At 50.7% G+C, this 25,444-nt stretch overlaps 2 protein-coding genes across 5 annotated transcripts in view; one reads left to right on the top strand and one right to left on the bottom strand.

The window, feature by feature from the left end:
• Nucleotides 1-3,308: 3,308 nt before the first annotated feature.
• Nucleotides 3,309-15,833, bottom strand: MON1A (MON1 homolog A, secretory trafficking associated). Of its 2 annotated transcripts, XM_080810690.1 has the most exons (6): nt 15,565-15,828; nt 7,669-7,808; nt 5,905-6,390; nt 4,549-5,314; nt 3,694-3,841; nt 3,309-3,593 (listed from the first exon to the last, which is right to left on the bottom strand). In XM_080810690.1, the coding sequence occupies exons 2-6, from the start codon at nt 7,793-7,795 to the stop codon at nt 3,453-3,455; spliced, it is 1,668 nt and encodes a 555-aa protein (XP_080666816.1). In that variant the 5' UTR covers nt 7,796-7,808; nt 15,565-15,828; the 3' UTR covers nt 3,309-3,452. The 2 variants fall into 2 exon arrangements, with proteins under 2 accessions (XP_080666816.1, XP_080666817.1); XM_080810691.1 differs by lacking the exon at nt 5,905-6,390 and having other exon boundaries at nt 15,565-15,833.
• An 8,039-nt stretch (nt 15,834-23,872) lies between these two features.
• Nucleotides 23,873-25,444, top strand: part of RBM6 (RNA binding motif protein 6) — a 104,338-nt gene continuing 102,766 nt past the window's right edge. For 2 of the 3 annotated variants that reach the window (XM_080797477.1, XM_080797478.1), the window contains exon 1: nt 23,873-24,069. The gene's annotated coding sequence lies outside the window, so the exon portion shown is untranslated. The remainder of the gene's footprint in view (nt 24,070-25,444) is intronic. The other variant, XM_080797479.1, reaches the window with a different exon arrangement.

Genomic DNA, 25,444 nt, shown 5'->3' with positions numbered 1-25,444 from the left:
CTTCCTGAACAGGGCCTGAGGGCCCCTGAGAGGCCAAGAATGTGTGGAAGACCAGAGGGGAGACATGGGGCCCCCCCAGAGGTACTGCTACTCTCTGTGGCCAGGGGCCATTATTCTTGTGCGTGCCCTGGGATGTCAGTGATGGGATGGTGTCAGAGGAGAGTTGCACCCTACCTGCCCAAGGCGGTAGGAGTTATGAGTTGGGGCCTACCCTGTGGGCTGGACATCAGAGTCAGAGGAGAGCCGGCTTATGTGGAGGCCCAACCCTAGCTCTGGTACTTCCACAGCTACCTCTGTAGGCAGAAGTTGCAGGATGGGGATAACAAAACACAATGGTCACCTTCTTTGCTGGCTGTACTCCAGTGCTGCCTGATATGGGGGAAACATGGGCTTTGATAGGGGACCTCTAACCTGCATAGGGTGGCCCTAGGCTGAGGTCGGAGGGATCCGTGAACTCTGGGTCCCAGGGCTTTGGAAGGTAAGAGGGGTGGGGAAGAGAGGAGCTTTCAGCCCAGCAGGATTCATTCAGCCTGACTTTTGGAGCTGTATCTCCTGTACTCCCCCATCCAGACCATACTCCTTGTCCCCCCTTCCAGGAGCACCTTTTTCCTTTCCTCCTCTTGAAACTTAGATGGCACCTCCTCCAGGAAGCCCTCCTGATCCTGGCAATGCCAGATCCATTTCGTGGGCCCCACAGATCCTGTGCTATACCCACCCCAGTACAGTTGACTCTGGATATCTGACTCCCCCTTTTCCTGATTCCTAGTGCTGGACTCCCTCCCTCCTCGAGGCCAAGGCCGGAGTTCAATGAGCACCTGGTGGAGAGAAGGAACAGCAGGAGTGGGCAGCCACACCCAGTGTTGGGAGGATTCCAAGCCTCGGGCAATGTAAAAGGCACTCCCTTCTCTAACCAGAATTGGCCCGGAAATGAATAAATACCCATAAAAAAATCATGGCACAGTTCCTGTGTTTCACAGTCAACATGCCTAAAGATAGTCATGCACAGCAAAACTGAAATGAAACATTCTCTGCTGGCGCTGAGACACAGTTTCTTGGACCCCCATCCTGCCTCAGAACATTCGGAGAGACTTCTGTGGGTTGGGAGAAGACTTCAGGGCCCTCCTTGATCACCCTAGCCACCTGTTTTAAGGTCTGGGGTACAGCAGTCAACAGTTGATCCTTTGCTGCCACCGTGTGGCCAAGATGTTGGCTGCCCTCAGGCCTGCATTCCTTCCCGGGCAACCCTGGTCCTTGACAGGAAGCATCCACTGTAGCGCCCCTTCCTCCTTCCTCAACTGCTCGCTGTGCAGGAGGGGGGCAGGCAAACCATGCAGGGGAAGTCTGTGCTAAGTATGAGTGCTCTCCCAAGCTGAACTCATAAGGCCTGGCCCATATTTGGCTTAGGACCTGTCCAACTGCCCTGGCATCTGTGACCTTGAAGGAGTGCCCTTTTTTCCCATTTTGGGCTCTCACACCCCTCTGAACACTACTCCCAAGAACTAGTGCTGGCCTTTTTCTCCAACCCAAAGAGATCATCTGAGTGTCAGCAGGGGAATCTTTCTAACCACGGTAGGATCATATCATTCTGCAGCTTTAAAACACTCATGGCTCCCCATTGCCAGACTTTTGCCTGGAGTTCGAGAACCATAGGTCTTGAAAAGTCCTCTGACTTCACTGTTCACCAGTAATACCAGGTTCTTTACCAGGTCCTTCACTTTGCACATGCTGGTTCCTCCACTGGGAACACCTTCCCTGTGTGCCTGTTATCGCTTCCTTGATCCCCAGATAAACCCCACACTTCAGGGGCCTCCTGTCATGGGTACACATACTCGTCTAACTGTGACCACCCCTTCCCACACCCACCCAGAGTAGGTGCTGAACTGCAGAGGAGCTGAAAGCCCTACGAGGATCACAGCAGCCAACAGGGGTACCTAGGGGTGGACCACTGACCAGAAGAATGCCAACGGCAATCATGGCATCACCCTAGCCCCAGAGGCAGTGGCTTGGTGTGCTAGCCAGGATCAAGGGGAGAAACAGAAGCAGGAACAGGCAGAAAAGAGACCCAGGGCACATGTGCAGGGTGAGCAGCACCACCAAACCTGTGGCTATTTCCCCAAGTTCTCTGGGATCAAGACAGGTGGCTTGCAGCCATACCCATTCTAATATGACCCAGGACGGGGCGAAGGGCAGAAACTGTGCTGCCATTTCCTGGGACAGTTGAACCATTGCAGTGTACTCTTGGGCCATGCTATCCACACAAAGTGTTTTTTTCCAGCATGGGTTGGTTTTAGCCCAGCTCTCAGAGACTGCATGAGGGGAATTCACTCTACTGTCTGAAGACCATATTCAGTGGACACTTTTCTCCCATAATCATCTCCTAAGTCTTTTGCTCCCCTAACCAAGATGGAGATGGTTAAATTGTGGCAGAACTGGGAAAGCGCTCCCTGCCTCCGCACCCCACTGCCAGCAACAAGGAAGAAGCTTTCTGAGCTGTGCCTTGGGTTCTGCCCAAAGGTCTTGGGATACAGTGAACAGGCCTGGGCCTTCACTGCTGAGCCTCCAGAGATGTTCACAGTGACCCCCATGGGCTGGGTCATGCCAGGGCATAGGGTGGCCAAAGAGGACCCAGTGTGCCCACTGGCATCTGCCCTTCCTAGGGCAGGGATCACCCCTGCCCCAGCTGGGTCTTCTCCAGCTCACTCTTGGAGCCATGTACTGGCTGGAAGTACAGATGCTGAGGTGGCTAGCCCTTCAAGCTGGGACAATTTCCCCAGAGGCCTAGAGCTATGGTGAGGCCGAACTCTGAATGTGAGGTCTGTGCCAAACACTGGACCACCCCACCAAGGGCTCCCACCCATCCGTACCACGGTTCAGACCCTCCCTAGTTGACCATCTGTTTCTTACTCACTTTGGCCAATGCTGAACAGCAGCCTACTGAGCAGAGCCCCAGCTCCCAGGGCATAGGACTGGACCTTTGGGGGCACACCGCTGGGGGGCCCCCCCAGGAGTGAGAGGGGAGGCACCAAGGGCTCGACTGAATGTTGGGGTGGGGCGTGGGACGCAAGGCCTGTGAGGTGCGAGAGAACTCTTCATGTGTGGCAAGACTTCAGCTGAAGGCAAAGAGGCCCAACCCCAGTTTCGACGCGGAAGGCCTGTGACCTGATACTGTGCAAGGGAGAGAGGAGAGGGACTCAAACGTGCAGGTGTCTCTGTGCATGGGGGAGCACGGGCAGGGGCTAGGGAGGATTCAGTATCTGTATGGGAGTGAGAGTGGGTGAGTGAAGGGACCAGTGACAAGGCCCAAAGAGTGTCTTCCCCAAAGCACTTTAATGCACGCACCAACCGACAGTCCCTGCCTGCTGCCTGGGCAAGAGAGGCCGACCCTGCGTGGAGGCTCCCGTGGCTTCCGTGGCCCAGTGTGCCAAAGAGCACTGAACCTGCACAGCTTCCCATCAGTAGGTGAGGGGCGTGAGGATGAAGAGGCGGTCTTCTTCCTTGCGGATCCAGCGCATCAGCTTATGGATGGCACTGACGGCTGATGCCTTGGTGCCCAGGGGGCTGTAGCACATGTAGAGCTCAAAGGCACCTGTCACCTGGAGAAGGGGGCACAGGGTAGTCATCGAGGTTAGGTAGCCCTCAGGCCCCCTACCCAGGATCCCTGATGAAGCCCAGCCCAGCCCAGGGCCACCTTACCCAGGCCAGGAGGTTCTCATTGGGGCCTGTGTAGTAGATGGTCTTGAGTGGGCGGGAAGCATTGTGGGCTCGGCTGTGCAGGTACTGGTAGAGGCCCAGCAGCCGCTCCTGTTCCTCTTCACTGGTGTACGGGGCCTCAATCTCAGGGCTGGAGACAGGGAAGTGGGTTCGCAAAGAAATCACTTCCAGTGCCTTCTCTGGAGACCCAGAAACAACTATTCCTAGCCAGGGGGACTCTGCCATGTGTCCTACCCTCCAAATGGTCTCCCAGGATAGGGCATTGTCTACCTATCACAGAAGACTCTCCAGCCCAGGGCTGGGTCCACCCAGACTGGAGCCCTGCTCTTTCCCCTCCCTGAAGTTCATGGCATCTTTAGTGACCTTCCTTTAGAGAGGCCAATCTGAGTTTAGGTGTCCAAAACAGAGGGACAGGTCTGAACTGGAGGAAAAGTGAGCTGGGAACCCAAAAAGGGGTAATGGGAGAAGAGACGTTGCCACATCCAGCCCCAGCCCCTCTGTTGGAGGAGTTTTGTGCATCCTGGATGGGACTAAAATGATCCCTAAGGCAGACTTGTTCCAGGGCAGGGGATCCAGGAGACCTGGCTTCCAGCTTCCTTCCCTGGGTGTATTGGGCATTTCAGAGCTTTCTGGGTAACAAAGCGGAGAAAGGTATGCCCACTAGGAGCAGAGGGACAGGGAGACTGGGTCCCTGATGTAAGAGGGAAGCAGACCCAACATGTCAGTCCATTCCAAGAGAGGCTGTCAGCTTCAGGAGTGCATCAGGGCTCAGGACCAATCCTCCCCCTGCCACCCCACCCATCTCCCTCAAGCAATGACCCCAAGGCCCTCCCTCACCTGGTGAAGAGTCCTGAGCTCTTTGACTTATAGAGGAAGTGACGCAGGTCGGGGATGCCCACTTGAGCAACGCTGTAGTAGGGCGTGCGCAGGGCCTCCCGCAGGGCCAGGTGGGCTCCCCGCTTCCGCAGGCGCTCCTGAAAGCGGCGGCGGCAGTCAGAGACTGCAAAGAAGTCCTCCCGGTCGGTGGAGACGAGCAGCAGGCAGAGATCGGTGTCAGGCTCCAGGTAAGAGATGTGAGCGTGGAAGAAGCCGGCTGCATTAAACTTAGGCAGGCACACGGGCGTCCAGGCCTCGCCCTCGCGGAAGGACGAGGAGGAACTTATGAGGTTGAAGAGCAGGTGCAGGTCGATGGGGTGCAGGAACTGGTCCTTGCGGCGCACTAGCGCCACCAGCTGGTTGCGCGCCAGCAGGATGGAGAAGACGAGGCTGCGGGCACGCGCCTGCTGCAGGCTGGCACTCACCGCGTCGCGCACGGCTGCCGCCAGGGGCAGGCAGCGCGCCGCCCCCATGAGGAAGCTGGGGTCTCGCGCCATGAGCTGCAGCAGGTTGTCGGTGATGCGCTCCGAGCCCGACAGCAGGCGCCGTAGATCGTAGTTCTGCTTCTGCTGGAAGATGTGGCTCAGTTGCGCGCCCGTAAGAAGGCTCAGGATCTGGTAGTAGATGTAGAGCAGCTCCTGCGCCAGTTCCTGCGCCGACTGCCGCGTGCGCGCCACGGCCACCAGCACCAGTGGGCTCCGGCGCACGAATACTACCTTGTAGCCATCTGAAGGTGGAGGGAGGGGGGTCAGCTTCTCCGGGAAGCCTTCCTGGATTGGCCTTGCCCAGCTCCCTCGGAGCCCTGGCTTTCTACACAGCTTGTTGCCTTCTACGTCCTCCCCACCCTCCCTAAGAGTGCTGTGCACAGTAGGGACTTAAGGATGATGAAGATAAAACTGGCAGCCCGAGGACCCCTTTCCCTGAGGACTCCAGGCCTGTCCCTGCCACTTGGTTCACATACTGGCACCAGCCAAAATGCAGTGAGCACTTTGGAAAAACAGGCTTGTATTAAATGGCAAGAGCTGGGTACGGCTCAGGATCTGGGGCTTTTTGGTCACCTCCGCAGACTTCGGGTTCTCTCCAGGGGCGAAGCCCACGTCAGAGCCACCTTTGGCCCTCACAAGAGTCCTATCAGGCAGTCAGCATTGCTATCCGTGTTCAAGTGACAATACTGAAGCCCAGTGAGGCGGAGGGACGGCCCTTGGACCCCCTCACATAGTACATCCCAGCCCTCTCTAGTCCCTGGGGGTCTAAAACCTGCTATGAATTAACCCTGGCTGGGGGAGCCCTCCCTGCCCCCCTTTCCAGGTGGCTCACCTGCGTGGATAGAACGAATGGCATTCTTGTCTGCCTCCAGGAAGGACACCAGGGCCACCATGACACCCATGGTGCTGGAAAGTGCCTCCTCTGACCCATAGCGGGAGTACACGGGCTTCCCCGCCTCGCTCAGCACAAAGACGTGCTTCTGGTGCAGTCGCCATGCCTCAGCAGCCTCCTCCTCATCCCCCTCGCCTGTGCCCTCCCTGGGGGGTTCTGGGGCTGGCCGCCCAACTGCCCCAGAAGACTCTGGCCAGTCCTCAGAGCTTCCTGGCAGCATCTCCTCCTGCAGGTCTCGGGCCACACCCGTCAGCTGGGTGCTCAGCTCACTGAAGTCCTGGCTGATCTGGCGCATGTCTGCAGGCAGTGGTGGGGGACCCCCAGCACCCTCCTTAGGGCTGTCCCCAGAAGCTGCCCCATCCTCCGACTCCGTCAGGTCCTCGTAGGAACGGGCATGGACGAACATGGCACCCTCCTGCCCGGCACCTGCCGGCCAAAAGCACTGGTGCTTAGAGCGGTAGCCGCTGGCAGACCACCTTCCCAGCGAGGTGCCCAGTATGGCACCTTACTGCCTGTCCCGGCAAGACAAGCGGCTGTTCCCCGCTGCTACTGCCTGCCATGAGTTACGCCTCCCTGCAACTGAGAGCCCACCAGTCTCCTCCCATCTCACTGAGAATAAGACCCCAACCCCTCCCGGCTGCGGGGGCAGCTGGTACCTGCCTGCTTCTCTCACTGTCACCTCCTGGTCCTTACCCATTCCACTCACACTGACCTTCATCCACCTGCTCCCTTCAACAAGCCCCCGCCCACCTCAGGGCCTCTGCACCTGCTGTTCCCTCTGCCTGGAAGGCACTCCCACCTCCTCATATGGCCGGCTCCTTGTCACACTTCAGCTCTCAGCGAACACCCTAGTTACCTCCTCACCTGAATTCCTGCCCTCGGCACTCTATCACATCTCCCTCCTTGATTTCTCTTGTGCTACTTGTCAGTTGTTATCCTTCTCCCAAGCTGCAGTGGGGCTCCTCCTGAGGGGCATGAACCTGGCTGTTCACTGCTCTACACCCAGCCCCTTGCCCTGGGCCTGGAACACCTCCTGCGTTCAGAGACTCTCTCCCTGTGAGAAGTCTCCCTGACCCTGCTCAGGCCACAGTTCCTAACCTACTCCGGAGCAATGGCCCTACTAGCCTGTGGCTCCCCTAAGGCAGGGACCATGTCAGTCCCCCTTTACTGATTTTTTTTTTTGACAGAATAATACAACAGATATATTTTGAGTCTCTATGAGGAGTTTGGTACTGTACTAGGTATTGGGGGTACAACCACTCTGTGCTCAAAGAGCTTACAATCTTGGGGACGAGAGACGTGCAATACGTACATAAACATATAAAATTACAAAATAATGACTATCCTGTATAAAGCATGGTCAGAGCAGGCAGGCCTGACTTGTGAGGAGGTGACATTTAAGCTGAGAGCTGAGGGAGGGAGAAGGAGCCAGGAAGGTACACTGTAGACCCAGGGAACAGGAGGAGGACCTGCGCTGGCAGCCAGACAGCACAGGGTGAGGAGCCCAGCATGATGTGGAGAGGAAGGCCAGACACAGCCGGACTGAGCCTGGTTCCCTACAGTATCCCTAGCACCTGACAAATAGCCCAGGAGTGACTGAACAAACACATGAATGAGTGGGAGTGAAAGCCTGGTTGGGAATCCCAATGGCCCTGGAGGCTGCTCTTGAGGTCAGCTTCCTGGAGCTGCACACCCTGCCCATACCTGGCTCCATTCCCTGAGCCAGTCCTGGTGTGGGGCTCTCAGCTCTCTCCATATTCTGCCCATCAGAAGGAGCCAATGTGCCATCAGGGCATCCGCTGCTTCTCTTCCTCTGCATGTCAGCAGCCATCCCTCGGGCTCGCCTGTGGGGCAAACAAAGGTGTCATCGAGGGGAAGGGGGAAGGTGCTGTTGGCAGGGGTCACTGGCATAATTAATAGTGGTAAGTAGAGGAAAGCATCCCTCACCAGGACCCAACTAGCTCAAACCTCTGCAGAACGGGTTCTGAGTAGTCCCCTCTAGAAAATGAAGTTATGTCGTTCTTTTTCTAAATAGAAAAGGAAGAAAGAATTCATTGTACATACTCATTGTAGAAAACTTGGAAAATACAACAAGGTCTGAAGAAAGAAATGTCATCGTTCTCCCACCTTTCAGGATCTTTCACTGTTCGCATTCTGGTGTATTTCCTCCCAGTTTTTTTAATGTACATAAAAGGTAAATCTTTTTTTCTTTTCTTTTTTTTTTTTTTTTTTACAAACTGGTAACAGCAGCTAACATTTATTGAGTGCCAAAGCAGCATGCTGAGAAGGTCACTGGACAGTTATCCACACCTAATCACTCTGCCCTGGGGCAGGTGCTCCTGTCTCAAGCTAGCTTTATAGTTCAAAGGACCGAGGCTGGGAGAGTTTAGATGCCTTGCCTGATGTCACAACAGGGAGGAAGCTGGGAGCTGGGAATTGAAACAATTCCGTATCCTGCTACCTTTCAGTGCACATCCTACCACTAACATTTCCCCATTCAAAACTGGACTGACCAATACTGCTTTCTGGATATTTCGGCATTTGCAAAGAAAGAGCAAACAGGCTTGTCTTTGAGCTGGCTTTTTTTCTGAATACACTGTTGTACTTTCTGAATTTGGCACCGGGGCTTGCCTTACCAATTACAAACAACTAGAGACCATGGCGGTTCTCAGTGCCCATCTGATGGCCTGGACAGACTCAGCTTGATCTCCCAGTTCTGCTAGCCTCCGGGCCGGGTGGAGGTGGCTAGGAGTGGATCGCAGGGATAACGAAGTTGGATGGCTCACTTGGAGTCTCTCGGGCCCCTGAATGGCAAGCTGAAGGGCCTTCACTTGGCAGGCAATATACATTCCCAGGGGAGGGGTTCTATCTGAGGCACACACCCTTCCATTAAGAGAAATCTAGCTGGGTAAGCTAGAAGGGCAGCAAAGACCAGTATGAGACCCATAGAGAGGTCATGCATCCCCCACCCCACCAGAGCTCTTATCAGGGAACTCCTGTATGTACACAAAGAACTGACTTTAAAGCTCCTTTTTCGGGGGGGGGGTCATCTTTGTTGGAAGCAATGGAATTCTTTTTTCAAATGAGCCTTTTGTAGAAGTTCAATGTGCAAAACAGACAGGGCAGCCCAGTGGCCACTCTTGCACTGAACTCGGAGCACTGCAGAACAAGGGAAGGCTGGGCACCACTGCCGGCCCACAGCATCACCCCACACAGAGTTGGAGCAAAGAAACATCATTCGGGAGAACCATCTTTGGGGATTGTCTAGGCCACTAATCCTGTCTATCAGGACAATCAAGAGTGATGGCTCCCAGCATGAGTCAGAGCCCAGAGGGCCACCCTGGGCCACCTCGTCTGACAAAGGGCCAGAATAACTAAGAGGCTACTTGCCCTCAACAGCAACCTGTTCAGAAAGGCCTGCTCAGGGGCGCCTGGGTGGCTCAGTGGGTTAAGGCCTCTGCCTTCGGCTCAGGTCATGATCCCAGGGTCCTGGGATCAAGCCCCGCATTGGGCTCTCTTCTCAGCGGGGAGCCTGCTTCCTCCTCCTCTCTCTCTCTCTGCCTGCCTCTCTGCCTACTTGTGATCTCTGTCTGTCAAATAAATAAATAAAATCTTAAAAAAAAAAAAAAGAAAAGAAAGGTCTGCTCAGAGGCAGAGATGGAGAACAACAGGAAAAATCCCAACCAGGCGAAAACAGCCACTGTAACATCGCAGAGCCCAGCTTAGTGTGGGTGCTACAGTAAGGAGGGCACGCCTAGGTCTCCCACAAGAAGACAGAGGCCACGTGAGAAACTTGGAGACCATTCTTTCACAAGCTACCCTAAAAGCCACTGCTACATGAAGAGAGAGTGACCCCAGAGAGGTGCGTCTGTCCGAGTCCAGGCAGAGGGCAAGCTGCCACTGACAGTCCCAGGGTTGTGGCCAGGGCTTCCGGACCTGGCTCCCTGGATGGAAACCTGGATTGCTGCGTGCTTCCTTCCAAGGAGAAGATCCAGAACCATTGCTTTAAACTAGCACATTTCTGTATCACTTTCCCACTCCACTAGACAATAAGTTCACACCCTCTCTCTTCTCAAACTTCCCTCACCTGCTTCTCCCACGCTCACTCAGCACTATCCGTGATACCGCTGAGGAAACAGAAGTCAGCAATAGAGAACATCCAAGATTACCACCACCACCTCGCTTCACCTGCCAGACGCTACCTTCCTCCTCCTCACTGAAGATGAGCTGTCCATGCCCCACCGGGGACAAACTCCCCCACTCCAGTTCCTCTCACCGTGCAAACACAAGCACTTGGCTTCAGCTGCTGTCCCTCTCTCCCAGATCATTGGTTTCCCCTTCTCCCCTATCCATCGCCAATATGCTGACGCTTCGTCCACTTTCAAAACACCGTCCCTGGGGTGTGTTCACTCCATTATAATTCACTGAGCTGTACTTATGATTTGTGAACTTTATGTCTGCCTTATTTCAATTAAAAGTTAAACCAAATCTCCCTGTAGGTTCCACCCCATTTTTTTTTTTTTATTTTGCCTGCCCTTTATAAAACAAACCAACCTCAAAAAAGTAAATAGTACTTGGAGTTTAATTAGTCAGGTGGGCTAGGTTATGCTGGGTAACCAATGAATGCCAAAATGGCAGAGGCTTTACACATTAAGGCTTATTTTTCGCTCACACAAAAATCTACCATGAGTGTGGTAGTAATTCAGCTCCCTTCCAAGCAGTGATTCAGGACTCCAAGCTACCTGCGTCTCATAGTTCTGCCATTGCAATACATCCCTTTCCCACATCACTGGGCAGTGGAAGACAGGGTTGGAAGGTCATGTATTAATACTTCAAAATCCAGATGAGCCAGAACTGGTCGTGTAGCCAGAGGGACTGGGAAATGTGGATTTCTGGTAATCCACATAATGCCACAGCCTCTCCACTTCTCCCACTCACTCTTTTTTTGGTTTTTGTTTTTGTTTTTTTAAAGATTTTTATTTATTTATTTGACACACAGAAAGAGAGAGAGATCACAAGTAGGCAGAGCAGCAAGCAGAGAGAGAGGGGGAAGAAGGCCCCTTGCTGAGCAGAGAGCCCGATGTGGGGCTCGATCCCAGGACCCCAGGATCATGACCTGAGCTGAAGGCAGAGGCTTTAACCCACTGAGCCACCCAGGCGCCCCTCCCACTCACTCTTGAAGCCATTCCAACTAGACTTGTACCTCCATTACTCTAGTAACACTGCTCCCATCAAGGTTACCAGTTGACTTCAGGATCATCTCACTTCACTCAGTAGCAGCAATGGATACTCTTGATCAGTTCCTCTCTTCTGAAACATTTTTTTTTCTTCTTGGCTTCTGGTACACCACTCTCTTTCCTTGGTTCTCGTCCTACCTCATGGACCATTTCTTCTAAGTCCTTTTTGCAGTTCTTCTTACAGTTAGGGGACCCAGATTTCAGTCCTTAGATCCCTTCCCTGTCCTCATTCAATCTACTGGTGATCTTATTCAGTGTCATGGTTTTAAATTCCACTGATACATTAATGATTCCGGTTTTTATTTCCAGCACCAATCTCTCTTCCGACTTCTAGAGGCACACACATTGAACTGCCTACTTGATGTTTGCCCTTGGATGTCTTACAGTATCTCAAAGTTCTATGTCCAAAACTGAGCTCCTGATCATCCTCTTAAGATCTTATTCCTTCCAGAGTTTTCTCCATCTCAGTGAAAGATGTCATCCTTTCCGTTATTCAGCAAAAGATCCTGGAGTCATCTCTTTTCCTCATACCTCATATACCAAACCACTAGCAAATCCTGTCACCTGCACTTTAGAATACAGGTGCACCCAGCAAAATGTCTCTCTCATTAATATTTTCCCCATAGAATTCCTTTTAGTTTTTAATACCCAACTGTGGTAGCCAGCCCTCATGATGGCCCCCAGTGTTCCTCTACTCCTGCTACTCATGCCTTTGTGTACTCCCCTCCCACACCGAGCAGGACTGATCTATGGAACCAATAGGATAATATGGAAATGATGACATGTGGTTTCTGAGGCTAGGTCATAAAGGATATTATGGCTGCTGCCTTTCTGTCTTGGCTCACTCTCTTCAGGTGAAGTCATTAGCCATGTTGCAAGGACACTTGAGCAGCCCTACAAAGAGAAACTCACAGCAAGAAACTGAAACCTGCAAACAGCCAGGATCAAATGTGCCAGTCACATGAGTGAGCAATCCTGGAAGCAAATCATCTAGCCCCAGTGAGGCCTTCAGATAATTGCAACATCATGAGAGAACCAGAGCCTGAACCATCGAGCTAAGCTGCACCCAAATTCCTCTCAAATCCCCTCAGCAATTGCATGAGATAATTAATATGTATTGTTGGATTAAGCTGCTAAGTTTTGGGGTAATTTGTTATACAGAAAAAGATAACTAATACAATAAACCTGTATTGATTCAGCTTATGTTTATACAGAAAAAATGTACATTTACATCATCAGAACTTGATCCATATTTAATCAAAGTAATATGCATCTAAAGCCTCAAATTATATTCCAAATCAAATAGAAAGTCACTGAGTGGCAACAAAAGGGGCTTACTTGCATAGTGGCTGTTGCAGGAACTGAAAGAGGCCGTGATACTGCATCAAAGCAGCAGACACTGGTGATCAGGAGGAAATGCTTTAAGCGTTTTATATCCTAACACTATACCTTACTAGGCATATATTAGGTGTATATTTTTCCTGTGATTTAGTACCATTTTAGAAAATTAGGGATTTATGTGCTATGGTGAGTGCTGTGATCTACAGACCTGTACCCCTGGGGCTATTGATACATTATATGTTAATAAAAAATTAAAAATAAAAAAAAAGAAAATTAGGGATTTGGGTTTGATGAGGGAAGCATTATACTTTTCCCCATTTAAAATAATGGGAAACAGACACTAAGTTAGTGATTCCAGATATAATGTCCAACTTTCGTAGATTACTGATGCTAAATGGGAAATGCCCGTATCCCGAATCTGACCACTGCTCATCACTGCCACCACTACCACACTGGTCCAGGCTATCATTCTCTCTCCAGGAGTGTTGCACCTGTCTTTTAACCAGTCTCCCCATTTCTGCCTTTGTCCCTGCACAGTCTGTCCCTTGCACAGCACTCAGAGTGATCCTCTGGAAATCAAAAGAAGTCAGGTTGTGTAATTCCCCTGTTCACAAAGCCAGTTTCCTCACAGTGGTGCACAAGGCCCCACTCTATCTACCCCCCCATTACTTCTTTAACTTCATCTCCTATCCCTTCCCCCACTCGCTCTACTTCAGCCCAGCCACACTAATCTCATGGATTTCCTTCAGGATAATGTAAATGTAAATCCTGAGTACTTCTTCACTTCAGAACTTTGCCCTTGTTGAGCTTTCTGCCTGGACCACATCTCCCTGCCTCTGGCCCCCACCTTACCTATTCCACTGCTTGGGCTAGAGATTGACATGACCTATTCTCTCACTTCCTTCAGGTTGTTGTCAAGTGTCACCTTCCAGAGAGGCCTTCCTCCTGCAATAGCCCTGATTCTCACCCCTCTTGCCCTGCTTCATTCTTCTACATTGAAGATCACCCTGTGACCTGCCACAAAGTTCAGTGTGTTAGCTCCATTACAGGAGGAGTTTAATCAACATTTTCCAGATAAATAACTTCGGGAGGGAAAAGGTGAAAGATTCTCAAAGAAACACCTGGTTATAATGCAGTCTCTAGAGATCCCTGCCTATAGAGAAGACTTGTGTTGGGTAGTACTCAAGTACTCAAGTGCTCAAGAACAATGTTCCTGGATAAACCTGGTTTGGTTTTATAAGTCCTTAGTTTTCTTACCTATAAAATGGGGATAACAATTGTACTGATTCACTGGGTCGTGGGAGGATTAAATGAGATAATCCATGGAATTTGGTTACCTCGCACAGACTAGGCACTTGTACACTCACACCAGCATTCAGACCATATGTAGCTGCACTTACACACAGATCCAGTGGTTTCTGCTCCATAAATCAGTCCTTTGAGAGCTGGCTCACCCTGTGCCAGGCCCTGAGTGAACTGGCCTGGGAAAACATGATTCTGACCTCATGAAGCCAGGTAGGCTCTGGCCTGCAGTGAGCCCCTGTGACATCCAGCCAAAAAGATGTCTGTGGACCTAGGGCTGGGAGCTCCTCCAGGCTTACTGACTCTTTATTGGGACTGACATCGTAGGAACAGACCATTGGTTTTCGGCTGCTCCTGGGAGACTCTCCCAAGTTGAACTCTTTGGTCTGCCACATGCCCCTGCTCTGTGCCTTGCACCTTTGGGTCAAACACCCAAATAAGGTCTACAGCAACTTACCCAATGTCCTAGGGGCCCACTACCCGCCGATCCCTTGAGGGCTTCAGGTGACTGAGCCCTATATGACTGAGTAGTACCTAGCATGGTACATGCATGGAGTGAGGACAGAGTCAGTTGGCTGGGGCTAGCAGCGGCTTTCCTTTACAATAGTTCCCCTGCTACCTGAAATCATGTAGCACCTCCGCATCTCCAAGGCCAGTCTGGGGATCCAGCCAGAAGTGATGAAGCAAACAGTTCTCTGGACACTTACTCTGGAAACTAGGCAGGGAGGGTGAGTGACTCACAGCAAACCCCACCCCAGGTCCCACTGGAGCCATGACCTGCATGACTGAAGCTCCTGGGAGGCTGGGCCTGAAGCCGTCAAGCAAGAGAGGTCTTTTGGAACCAGTCCCATATGAATCCTTGGGGCCCCTTCTCAAGCAGCCTCTCTAGAAGTCCCCAGAGCATGCTACTTTCCCTACAAGTGCTCTGCTGTGCCTACAAAGTCATCAAACAGGCTAGCTCCATCAGCCCTTCTGGCGTGCTCACCCTGGAGCAGGTGGAGCCTTTGAGAGCCCCTCCCTACTCACTGCCTACCACTGTTGCTCCCTCTTCCTGCTTAGATAGTGTTCTGTTCTCCTTGACCCCTTTGGGAGTGGACTCCAGATGGGAGGGTGGTGCCAGGATGCATGGATGCGTGGCAGACGGGGCTCTGGTGAGGCTGTGCTGTAGCTGTTTCAGCAGGATGCTTACTCCATGCTGAGAGCATGGCCTGGTACTTGTCACTGCTGGTGGCCACTCCCCTCTCTGACAAAGGCTGCTGCTCACCCTCCCCCAGCAAACTGGAACCCAGAAAGGGTTGCTGTCCCAGTACAAGGGGCAGATGTGTTATCTGAGCCAGGGCACCCTTGAGAGCAAAGTCCAAAGCCTCAGGACACTTCCAGGAGCTGCTCCGCTCACCCCACAGTCACCTCTACCGTCTTCGAGAGGACTTTACGGGGTGGGGGTGAGGAGATACGAGTGCCTTGGGGGGTGGGTCCTACCCGGCTACTGGTCCCTACAGGACTTTGCCCTCCCAGCCAAAGGAAGGATTCTGGTCCTCGCCTTTTGTATTCTCCACCTGGGGGCCAACCGGCTAAGGCACCCCAAAAAGACCAAGACCTCCTACCGCAAATAGCAGCATAGGCAGCAGGGGCGCCCTCTCTTCAAGCCCCTCGCTCCAAGGATGACAGGTCTCCAGTCTCTCAGTACCCCCAGGCCACGTGGGTTGGCAATCGTACTCACCTGTTTCTCCGGGGGGCCCTGGACGCACAGAGATTGCCGGTCACTGCACTCTGCCGGACCCCCGGGAGAGCACGGGTGCCCGGCCGGACCTGGACTGAGGGCGCAGGTTCGCGGGGCCACGGCCCCCTACAGACGCAGACATGGCCACTGCGCGGGCCACCGCCCCCTCCCACCGCCCCTCGCCCGGCAGCCGGCCCAGGAAGACAACCCTCGCCGGCCTCTCGTGGCGGAGGCCCGGCTCCAGCCGCTCGACCCAGCCCTGCCCGCCCCGGGGTGCATTGTGGGAAATGTAGTCCGCAGCTCGCGGCCGCCTGCGGCACTCTAGGGAGGGGCGGGGCGCGCAACCTTGGCAAAGTCGGGGGGGCGGGGCCTGACCCGGGTCAGGATTGGCCTCATCCGGCACGGTCTTCTCTTGCGCTTTGGCCTGGCCCAAGCGCCTCCCCGGAACCCAAAGGGCAGTGTGGGACGGAGGCCCAGACACCCGGGCCCCTCGCCCAGACTCCCGGGCCCCTCCGCTCCGGCCAACTAGAGGATTATCTTAAGGGGGAGGAAGAGACGTTGGGGTTGTTTCTTTGATTGACTGTGGAAGAGCATTACAAGTTTAGGGGCTGAATAAAATTCATTAGTGGGTCCACTATACGGGTTGTAAAGGATGTAGGCACACCAATTGTTGCTAAAGACATCCTCTTAGCCACTTTTTTTTTTTTTAGATTTTTAAAATTTATTTATTTGACACAGAGAGAGAGATCACAAATAGGCAGAGAGACAGGCAGAGGGAGAAGCAGGCTCTCTGCTCAGCAGAGAGCCCGATGGGGGCTCCATCCCAGGACCTTGAGGTCATGACCTGAGCGGAAGGCAGACACTTAACCCACTGAGTCACCCAGGCGCCTTAGCCACGTTTTAATGTGTCAGTATGAGGCTCTAAAACAGTTCTCAGCTTTGACTGCACATAGAATGACCTGGGGAAATTTTAAAAATCACTAATGCCTAGAGATTTTGATCACTTCTAGAGATTTTGATTTAATTGAACCAGGATGGGACTCAGGCATTGGTATCTAAAAGCTTCCCAGGTGATGTGCCAGGGCAAGGAATAATTGTTATGGACATTTGTAATTTCCTAGACACAAAGCAATACAAACAACAGGAAAACATAAAGCTTTCCCAATCTTTTTTTTTGAAGTACAGTTTAAAGAAGTAAAATTAGAGATTAACAAAAATACTGCTCATGTTTTCTCTGAAGCAATGAAATCACTTTATAGCCTTCTGGTTAATTCCCTCAACAATTCTAGGATGAAGGAAAAAGCCTGAAATCACTCCTTTAATTCTCCCTGCTGCTTCAAGCACCTCAGGGCAGTGCCCTGTCTCCATCTCAGCCCTACACTGGAATTGGGAAAGCTCTGTCCCTCAGCTTCTCTCATGGTCTCAGATGGCTGCCACTTGTAGCCTACCTCCACGATGCTGGTCTGTGACAAAACTGTGGCCTTTTACTGGAGATGACTTTGCACAGGGCTGAGACCCTTGCACAAAAATTTTTTTAAAGATCTATTTATTTGAGGTCCCTAGATGGCACAGTCAGTTAAGCATCTAACTTCGGCTCAGGTCATGATCCCAGGGTCCTGGGATAGAGTCCTGCATCAGGCTCCCTGTCTGCTTCTCCCTTTATCTCTGCCCCTCCCCACTGCTCATGTGCTCTCTCTCTCTCAATCAAGTAAATAAATAAAATCTTTAAAAAAAAATCTATTGGGGGTGGGGCGCTTGGGTGGCTCAGTGGGTTAAAGCCTCTGCCTTAGGCTCAGGTCATGATCCCAGGGTCCTGGGATCGCGCCCCGCATCGGGCTCTCTGCTTGACAGGGAGCCTGCTTCCCCCTCTCTCTCTGCCTGCTGCTCTGCCTACTTGTGATCTCTGTCTGTCAAATAAATAGATAAAATCTTAAAAAAAAAAAATCTATTGGGGCGCCTCGGTGGCTCAGTGGGTTAAGCCTCTGGCTTCGTCTCAGGTCTCGGGGTCCTGGGATCGAGCCCCGCATCAGGCTTTGTGCTCTGTGGGGAGCCTGCTTCCCCCTCTCTCTCTGCCTGCCTCTCTGCCTACTTGTGATCTCTCTCTCTCTGTCAGAGAAGTAGACAAAATCTTTCAAAAAAATCTATTTGTGGGGCACCTGGGTGGCTCAGTTGGTTAAGCAGCTGCCTTCGGCTCAGGTCATGATCCCAGCGTCCTAGGATCAAGTCCCACATTGGGCTCCTTGCTTAGCAGGGAGCCTGCTTCTCCCTCTGCCTCTGCCTGTGCTTGCTCACTCTCTCTCCCTCTCTCTCTCTGACAAATAAATAAATAAAATCTTAAAAAAAAAATCTATTTGTTTGAGGGGGGGGAGGGGCAAAGGGAGAGGGTGTCTTAGTTGGAGCCTGACATGGGGCTTGATCTCAGGACCCTAACATCAGAACCTGTGCTGAAACCAAGAGTCAGAGGCCCAACCGACTGTGCCACCCAGGTGCCCCCCTTGCACGTAATTTAAGGGAAGCTTTCTCCTCCCTTTTAGGTAAGAACCTGTGAGAAAAAGTCTAATTCCTTCACTATCTATTTCCCTGGAAAGGAGAGTGGGGGAGGAAAGCCAGGACTTCACAGGTCACTCAGTATTTTCTCTCCTTACTAGCTCAAGAATCCAGGCTCCATTGCTTGGAGTAAATATCATGTATAAGGTTTAGCTTTCATGGATCCCATCACATTACACTATAAGAGTTTAAACCAGCAGGTGCCTGGCTGGCTCAGTAGGTAGAGCATGGGACTCTTAATTTTTTTTTTGTAAGATTTTATTTATTTATTTGACAGAGAGAGAGGGAGGGAAAGAGAGCAAGCACAAGCAGGGGGAGTGGCAGAGGGAGAGGGAGAAGGCTCCCCACTGAGTAGGGAGCCCAATGCAGGCTGGATCCCAGGATCCTGGGATCATGACCTGAGCTGCAGGCAGACACTTAACCATTTGAGCCACCCAACTGCCCTGAGCATAGGGCCCTTGATCCTGGGGTTGTGAGTCTGAGCCCCACATTGGGTGAAGAGACTACTTAAGAATAAACTCCTTTAAAAAAAAAAGTTTAAGCCAAGAAGATCTCATATTCTCTGATTTGTACAGAAATATCCTGGCTATATTCCATTAACCAGAAGTTGCACCCCGTAGAATTGATCTCAATAGAAGACAAATTTAAAGTTTCCTAACATACCTAACCAGTCTCCTCAACAGTCTTTATGTTGACCTCAGGGTTTCTTCTAGAGTCTCACTCTTGCTTTTAAGTATATCAGCTCCACCAGACAGCACCCTGTCATTTGGAAGTATAGCTGGCCCTTGAATGAGAGGTGTTTTGTTATATGCAAATCCACTCATATGCAGACTTTTTTCAATAAGTATATTGGAAAATGTTGGTGGGATTTGTAACAATTTGTAATATCTTTTTTTTTTTTTTTTAAGATTTTGTGTATTTAGGGGCACCTGGATGACTCAGTCCATTAGGCAGGCATCTGCCTTTGGCTCAGGTCATGATCACAGGGCTCCTGGATGGAGCCCTGAGTCAGCTCCTTGTTTAGCAGGGAGTCTGCTTCTCCCTCTCCCTCTGGCTTTCCCCCTGGTTCGTGCTCTCTTTCTCTTTTTCTCTGTCAAATAAATAAATGAAATATTTTTTTAAATATTTCATTTATTTATTAGAGAGAGAGAGAGAAAATAAGCCACGTGGGCGGAGGGGCAGAGGGAGAGGGAGAAGCAGACTTCCTCCTGAGGGCAGAGCCAGAGGCTGGGCTCAATCCCAGGACCCTCAGATCATGACCTGAGCCAAAGGCAGACACTTAACTGTCTAAGCCACTCAGGCACCCTGGATTTGCAACAATTTGGAAAAACTTGCTGATGAACAACATAACCTAGAAATATTAAAAAAAAAAAGTAAGAAAAAGTTAGGTAAATAAATGCATAAAAATATATATATATATATATCAATCCATCCTATTTACTACCATAATATACACACAAATCTATTATAAAAAGTCCAAATTTATTAGATTCCCCCACCAAAATATTTGTAGATTGTACATGGTGCCATTTGCAGTGGAAATATAAACAGATGTAAAGATGCTGTATTAAATCATAACTGCACAAAATTAACTATAGAACATACTGTACTGTAATAATAAAGTAGCCACCTCCTGTTGCTTTTGTGGTGAGCTCAAGTGTTGCTAGGATCCACTAATCATCTCCTTGTGAGCAGTTAGTGTCTCTAGTAAATTGCTTATCACAAGTAGAAGTGACCTCATGGTTCTCACTGTTAGGTAGTTAAGTTTTGGAGAAGTCAAAAATTTTACAGATTTTCAGCTCTACAGGGGGGAGGGCAGTTGGTGCCCCTAAACCCTAGGTTGTTCCGGGACAGCTATACTGCATCTCCTTAGTCAAGTAAGTGGCTACATGCCCATGGGCTTCTGGCTAAGACCGGAGCCTACGACACTCTCACAGGGAAAACCACTGTGGCTACTTAGTAAAACATCTGAAGGCTGTTATGCCAACCGCTGTTTTAATCCACTCATTAACTTATATTTGAATAGTGGGACAACCTTTCCTATATGTCACTTTTTGCCAATAGAAATTACCAAGAAATAGAAGCGCCTGGATGGCTCAGTTGGTTGGGCGATCAATGATTGTTGATTTCAGCTCAGGTTTTGATTTCAGGTTTTCGATCCAGAGCCCCATGTTGGGCTCCAGGCTGGGTGTGGAGCCTACTTAGAAAATAAAGAATTAAGAAATTACCAAAAAATAAATCTTAGACTTTTGGAATAATAATGCCAGTCCCAGGGTGGCTCTGCTGTCTTGCACTATGCTGCTTCAAATCTTGGTTATTGCCACAAACAACACAATCAATACCCTACACCTTCTGTCACCCTCCAGGTCAGGGGCTCCTCTAAATCTCTGCTTTCTGGGCACCTGTGTGTCTCAGTTGGTTAAGCGACTGCCTTTGGCTCAGTCATGATCCTGGAGTCCCGGGATCGAGTCCCGCATTGGGATCCCTGCTTGGCAGGGAGTCTGCTTCTCCCTCTGACCCTCCCCCTTCTCATGCTCTCTCATACTCTCTCTCACTCTCAAATAAATAAATAAAATCTTTTAAAAAATTCTCTGCTTTCTTTTTTGTCTGGGCCAGTGATTTTCATGGACCCAGCATATCATCTTCACAACAGTGGTAGTGAGGACTAGCGGGGACTGGAACTACCATAAAATAAGATCTCTTGTTCTTTCCCAGATTTATTTTCTTTCATAGCTTTAGTGGGCATTTCAGAACCTGAGGTGCTGTGAGGAGGAGGTCATGGCTAAGGTGAAAATGCCTAATCGTGCCCTGAGGCTGGGATCTGCTCCCCGTTCTGTTGCTACCTTCTGTGTGTGACTAGGGGAAAAGCCTCTCATGTCCCTTTCAGCCCCTTCAGCCATTTCCCCCTCCTACAAATACAAGATACGTGGTAGGAAATATTTTTTAAAGATTTTATTTATTTATTTGACACAGAGAGAGAAAGATCACAAGTAGGCAGAGAGGCAGGCAGACAGAGAGGGAGAAGCAGACTCCCCGCTGAGCAGAGAGCCCGATGTGGGGCTCAATCCTAGGACTCTGAGATCATGACCTGAGCCGAAGGCAGAGGCTTAACCCACTGAGCCACCCAGGCATCCCAGGAAATATTTTGAGCTAATAATAAGAACACTCAATCCTTCCCTGGAAAATCCGAAGTTTTCCTTCCTGCCTTTCTTACTTGGCAGCTCCTGGTAAGGCAGCTGGGTTTTCTGCTCTGCTGGGAAATCTCATCTATGGTCTTGTATCACCTGTGTCTCTCCTGGTTCTTGTCTCTCATTTTAACATTTCATCAAATCCTACTTTCCATGCTGGAGAGCCATGGCCCCAAATGAGACCAAGGCAACAAGGAGCAACAGACAGGACATGGTCTTTCTCTTTGCTGAGTCCTCCCCTGTAAGGATTTAGGGGCTGAAAATGGATACATCTCCCCGACTAGACCTTGGAAATCCCATTCCAGGTGAAGGTGTTGCTCAGATCATCTCTTCTAAATAGCTCATTTTTCCTGCTCTTAGGCAGTACAAACAAACTTACAAGGACTATGGGTCCTTTTTTAAGGAAAAAAAAAGAAAATTCCTTATGCTGCTTCTGAAAACCTTCAATAATAACCTTAAGGAAAAGGGGAAAGTAGTCAGGGACATAAACCTTGGACTAGGACTGACCTGGGTTGGAATCCCCCACCTTCTACTTTCCAGCTGAGGCAATAACTTAATTTTTCTGGTCTTTGGTTTCCTTAACTATAAAAGGGGTTTCCTCATATGATTATTATAAAAATTAAATGAGATAAGGAAGTGCCAGCACAATGCCAGCCATCTAGTTTGATAAAGAGCAGCAATTATTATTACCCAAGGAGACTGGGTGTAAGGCAAGAATAATTAGTTCTTTAATACGATTTTTCTCTTCAGAGGACAAAGTACTATCTGATAAGGGAGAGATCCACGAACAATGGTTCAGTTTGGGAAGCAAAGTCAAAGTACCCACAGTTCCGTGTAGCTAGTTGTTCCTCCTCTTCCTCGAAACTTCTTAGTGCTGGTGTGCCCCCTGGCTCAGGGCTGGAACTCTGCTCTCCTGTCTACACTCACTCCCTTATTTCCTTGGTCACCTCTTGGTTACCTCATCCAAGTCCATGGCTTCAGATACTGGCACCAGCAATATGCTTATACCTCCCAGATTTGCATCTCTAACACTAACCTTTTACCCTGAATTCCAGACTGATGTATCCAACTACCAATTCCATGTCTCACTTGAATACTAGGCACCAAAAATTCAACCTACCACAAACTGAGCTCCTGTTTTTCCTACCAAAACTGCTTTGCCCACATTCTTCCCTCTCTGCCCTCATCCCATCCTCCCCTTTCTACTGTTACCACACAGGTACAAGTACCATCCTTCTGTGGTTACATTATTGCAACAGACTCCTAATTGGCTGCATGGCTTCTGCCCTTCCTACCTTTAGCCTATTTCCACACAGCAGCCAGAGGGATAGTATAACATGGACCTGAAGTTATGGTATTATTCTATTTAGAGCCCTCCAATGACTTTCCATCTTCCTTCTTATGGAAACCAAACTCATTTCAGCAGAGATTGTATATCTTGTTTAGTTTTTTGTCCTCCTCCAAAAACTACCCCACACCCATATCCAGCAGGACAGCAAATTTTATCAGCTTTGTTTGTTCCTATATCCCCAGCATCTGATACAGTGCCTGGCACACACAGGCCCTTCATACAGTTCTCGAATGAAGGAATGACTTCCAGACAAGATGCCTGAAAAGTGGGAAGATAATTTTAAAGACTTCTTAACCCAAATACCTCCTTTCTCTGCAGATAAGGATTGCTTTACTTTAGAATGCTTTATAAGCTTTTCTTGCAGCAAATTCCTTTGATCCTATGATGTTGAATTTAGGCTACAAAATCAGGTTACCTTTCTGGTAGAAACACCAGGTGGCCGGAACCAGCAAGCATCTTAACAGTGTAGATAACCCACCTGGAAGCTTGGACCTTGCCATTTGAAGATTAACTGTAAGGAGATTCTGAAAGTGAGCTGCAAACTGAAAGCGTTTCTGCTAGACTGGGAGATTTGCAGATACCCTTCCAGTTCTGAGACCTCGTAGGTCACCCTTGGCCAGATTTATTGCTTGAGATCTAGCAAGGCCCTGTGGAAGGTGGGTGGATTTTCCCTCACAGGTAGGACCACTGAACCTTTAACATAGGCGGTATTTGCTTGATATTCTTGAGCGGGGGATGCCTAACTTGGAAACCCCCTCAGAATGAAAAGGGGACGAGCCTCTCTGATTACTTCTTCCCTAATTCAAGAGCTTCTCTCGCACCTATCCTCGGGTCTTGGGCAAAAAGGGCTAAGCTCCTGGACTGAAGGGGTCAAGAGTCAGGCGCTGGTGTGGTACGACAACCATTTCTCCGGAAGGCTTAGGCCGGAGAAGTCTCCCTTCCATTGCCTTCACTATGACGGGAAAGAAGGCGTCCTCGAACTAGGCCGACCAAGGCTTGATATGCGCTCCTGGTGGAGAGCAAAATTCGGAGAGGCCAAGCCAACGGCAGACAGACGGCAAGTCTTGTTCAACTCCGAAGAGCACAGGAAGACGAACCAGGGTCTAAACCACAACCCCCAGCAGGCCCCGCGGACCTGGGGAAGCACGCCCTCCCATTGGACGCCGCCGAGCAGCGTGCCCTCACGGCTCGCCCCGGTAGGCAGCCCCGCCCCAACACGCGCGAGGCACGGCGGGAGTGGAGTCGGCGCGACCTGCCGCTGTACTCTATCTCCCGGCGGGCCGAGCGCTGAAGGCGGCGGCACGGCGCCTTTGTGGAGGCAGCGGCCCGGCGCGGAGGAAGTTCCGGTCTCCGCGACGCTGGGTCGGTGGCGGCGGCTGAAGATTAGGAGGAGCGGGCCGCGGAGGCCGCGCTGCCTCGGTAAGGGCCTGGGGCAGTAGAGAGGGCGTGCCAGAGCCTGCGGGGAAAGAGCCAGCTTGCCCGGCCGCTATAGAAGTCGCGGGTCCGCGAGGCCTGGAAGCTGCGGCTTCGGTGTCGCGGGGCGGCCGCGGCCTCGCTCGGGAAGAAGAGAGCCAAGTGGCGGTGTGGTGAGGCAGGCGCCGCCCTCGGGAGGAACGCCCCGGAACGGTCGCGGACCCGGGGCGGGGCCCGGTGCGGTGGTAGAATTACCGGTCCAGCCTCGGGGCTGTCGGCTGCGGGGTAGGGGGCTGGCGCGTGGTTACGGTTTGGTGTTTCTGGTTTGCGGGGCTGCCTGTCGGCCCTTTCTTCCTTTTTTCCTGCTTTTGCAGTAATGTGATCCAGTTCTGAGGCATCGCTCGAGAGGGAGGCCTTCTTGTGCCTAGCACGTAGCCTCGTCCTTAGACCTGGCTAGACACGAGTGAGCTCGGCCGGACCACAGGGTGCGAGAGCTCGGAGCCCGGCACGCGGGGCTGTAGAACGTGGAAGCGGGGGAGTGGTCTGGTGGGTTCTGCGCCCGTTAGGAGAATGTGAGAGGAGGGATGTTTTTTCGTATTTACTCTTCAGATTCCTTTTGGCGTTGTAAATCTGTGTTTTTCTCCTAACTTTAGTATTGATGTGCTGCTGGATTCAACTCTAGAAGCGCATTTTTTTTTTTTTAATAAAAGGGGTCATGTTTTGTAAGGTACAAAAACTTTATAAGAGTAACGGTTTTTTTTGTTGTTGTTGTTGTTGTTTTGTTTGCATATTCCAGGTTTTGCATGTGAGGGTCAGAGTTGCTGGATATACGTGAAGGAGTTCAGTAGACTCTGATGTGCCTGATCACTTGGTTCATTTTCTGAACTCTGGATTGTACCCTAGGTTTGTTAGTCTTCAACTTTCTGTTGAGTAATGCCTCCAGTGTGAATAGTTGATAATGTCAACATCAGCAAACTTGTGAGGACTGTAGGGAGAGGTATGAAGAACTGATGGATGACTGAAGGACTGGCAATGTATAAAGTAACTAATGGCGTGTTATTGTTTCGGTGAAACACAGACAAGTTGGACATGAACCTTGTCTCATTAACTGGCATCTAACTAGGTATTTAACCTATAGGGAAGGTACTAGGTCTCTTTTCTGAGCATCTGTAGCACCCTTCTTGATAGAATTCTGTTACCAGAGTTGGGTTTATTTTTGTTGCCTTTAGGATCCCCGGTTGTTTATAGCCTTTCCGAAGAGACTTGTGAAGGCCTGGGTGGGGGAGGTGAGTGCATGTTACTAAATGAACTCTCTTATTGCAGATACTTGAGCAAGGTTATAAAATTGTGCCGATGTTTAAATGTATAAACTGCTGTTAAT

The sequence above is a fragment of the Martes martes genome, assembly GCF_963455335.1.
Source record: "Martes martes genome assembly, chromosome: 1".
NCBI lineage: Eukaryota > Metazoa > Chordata > Mammalia > Carnivora > Mustelidae > Martes > Martes martes.
Note: the sequence above shows the minus strand (reverse complement) of the source record. Positions and strands in the feature narration are given on the sequence as shown.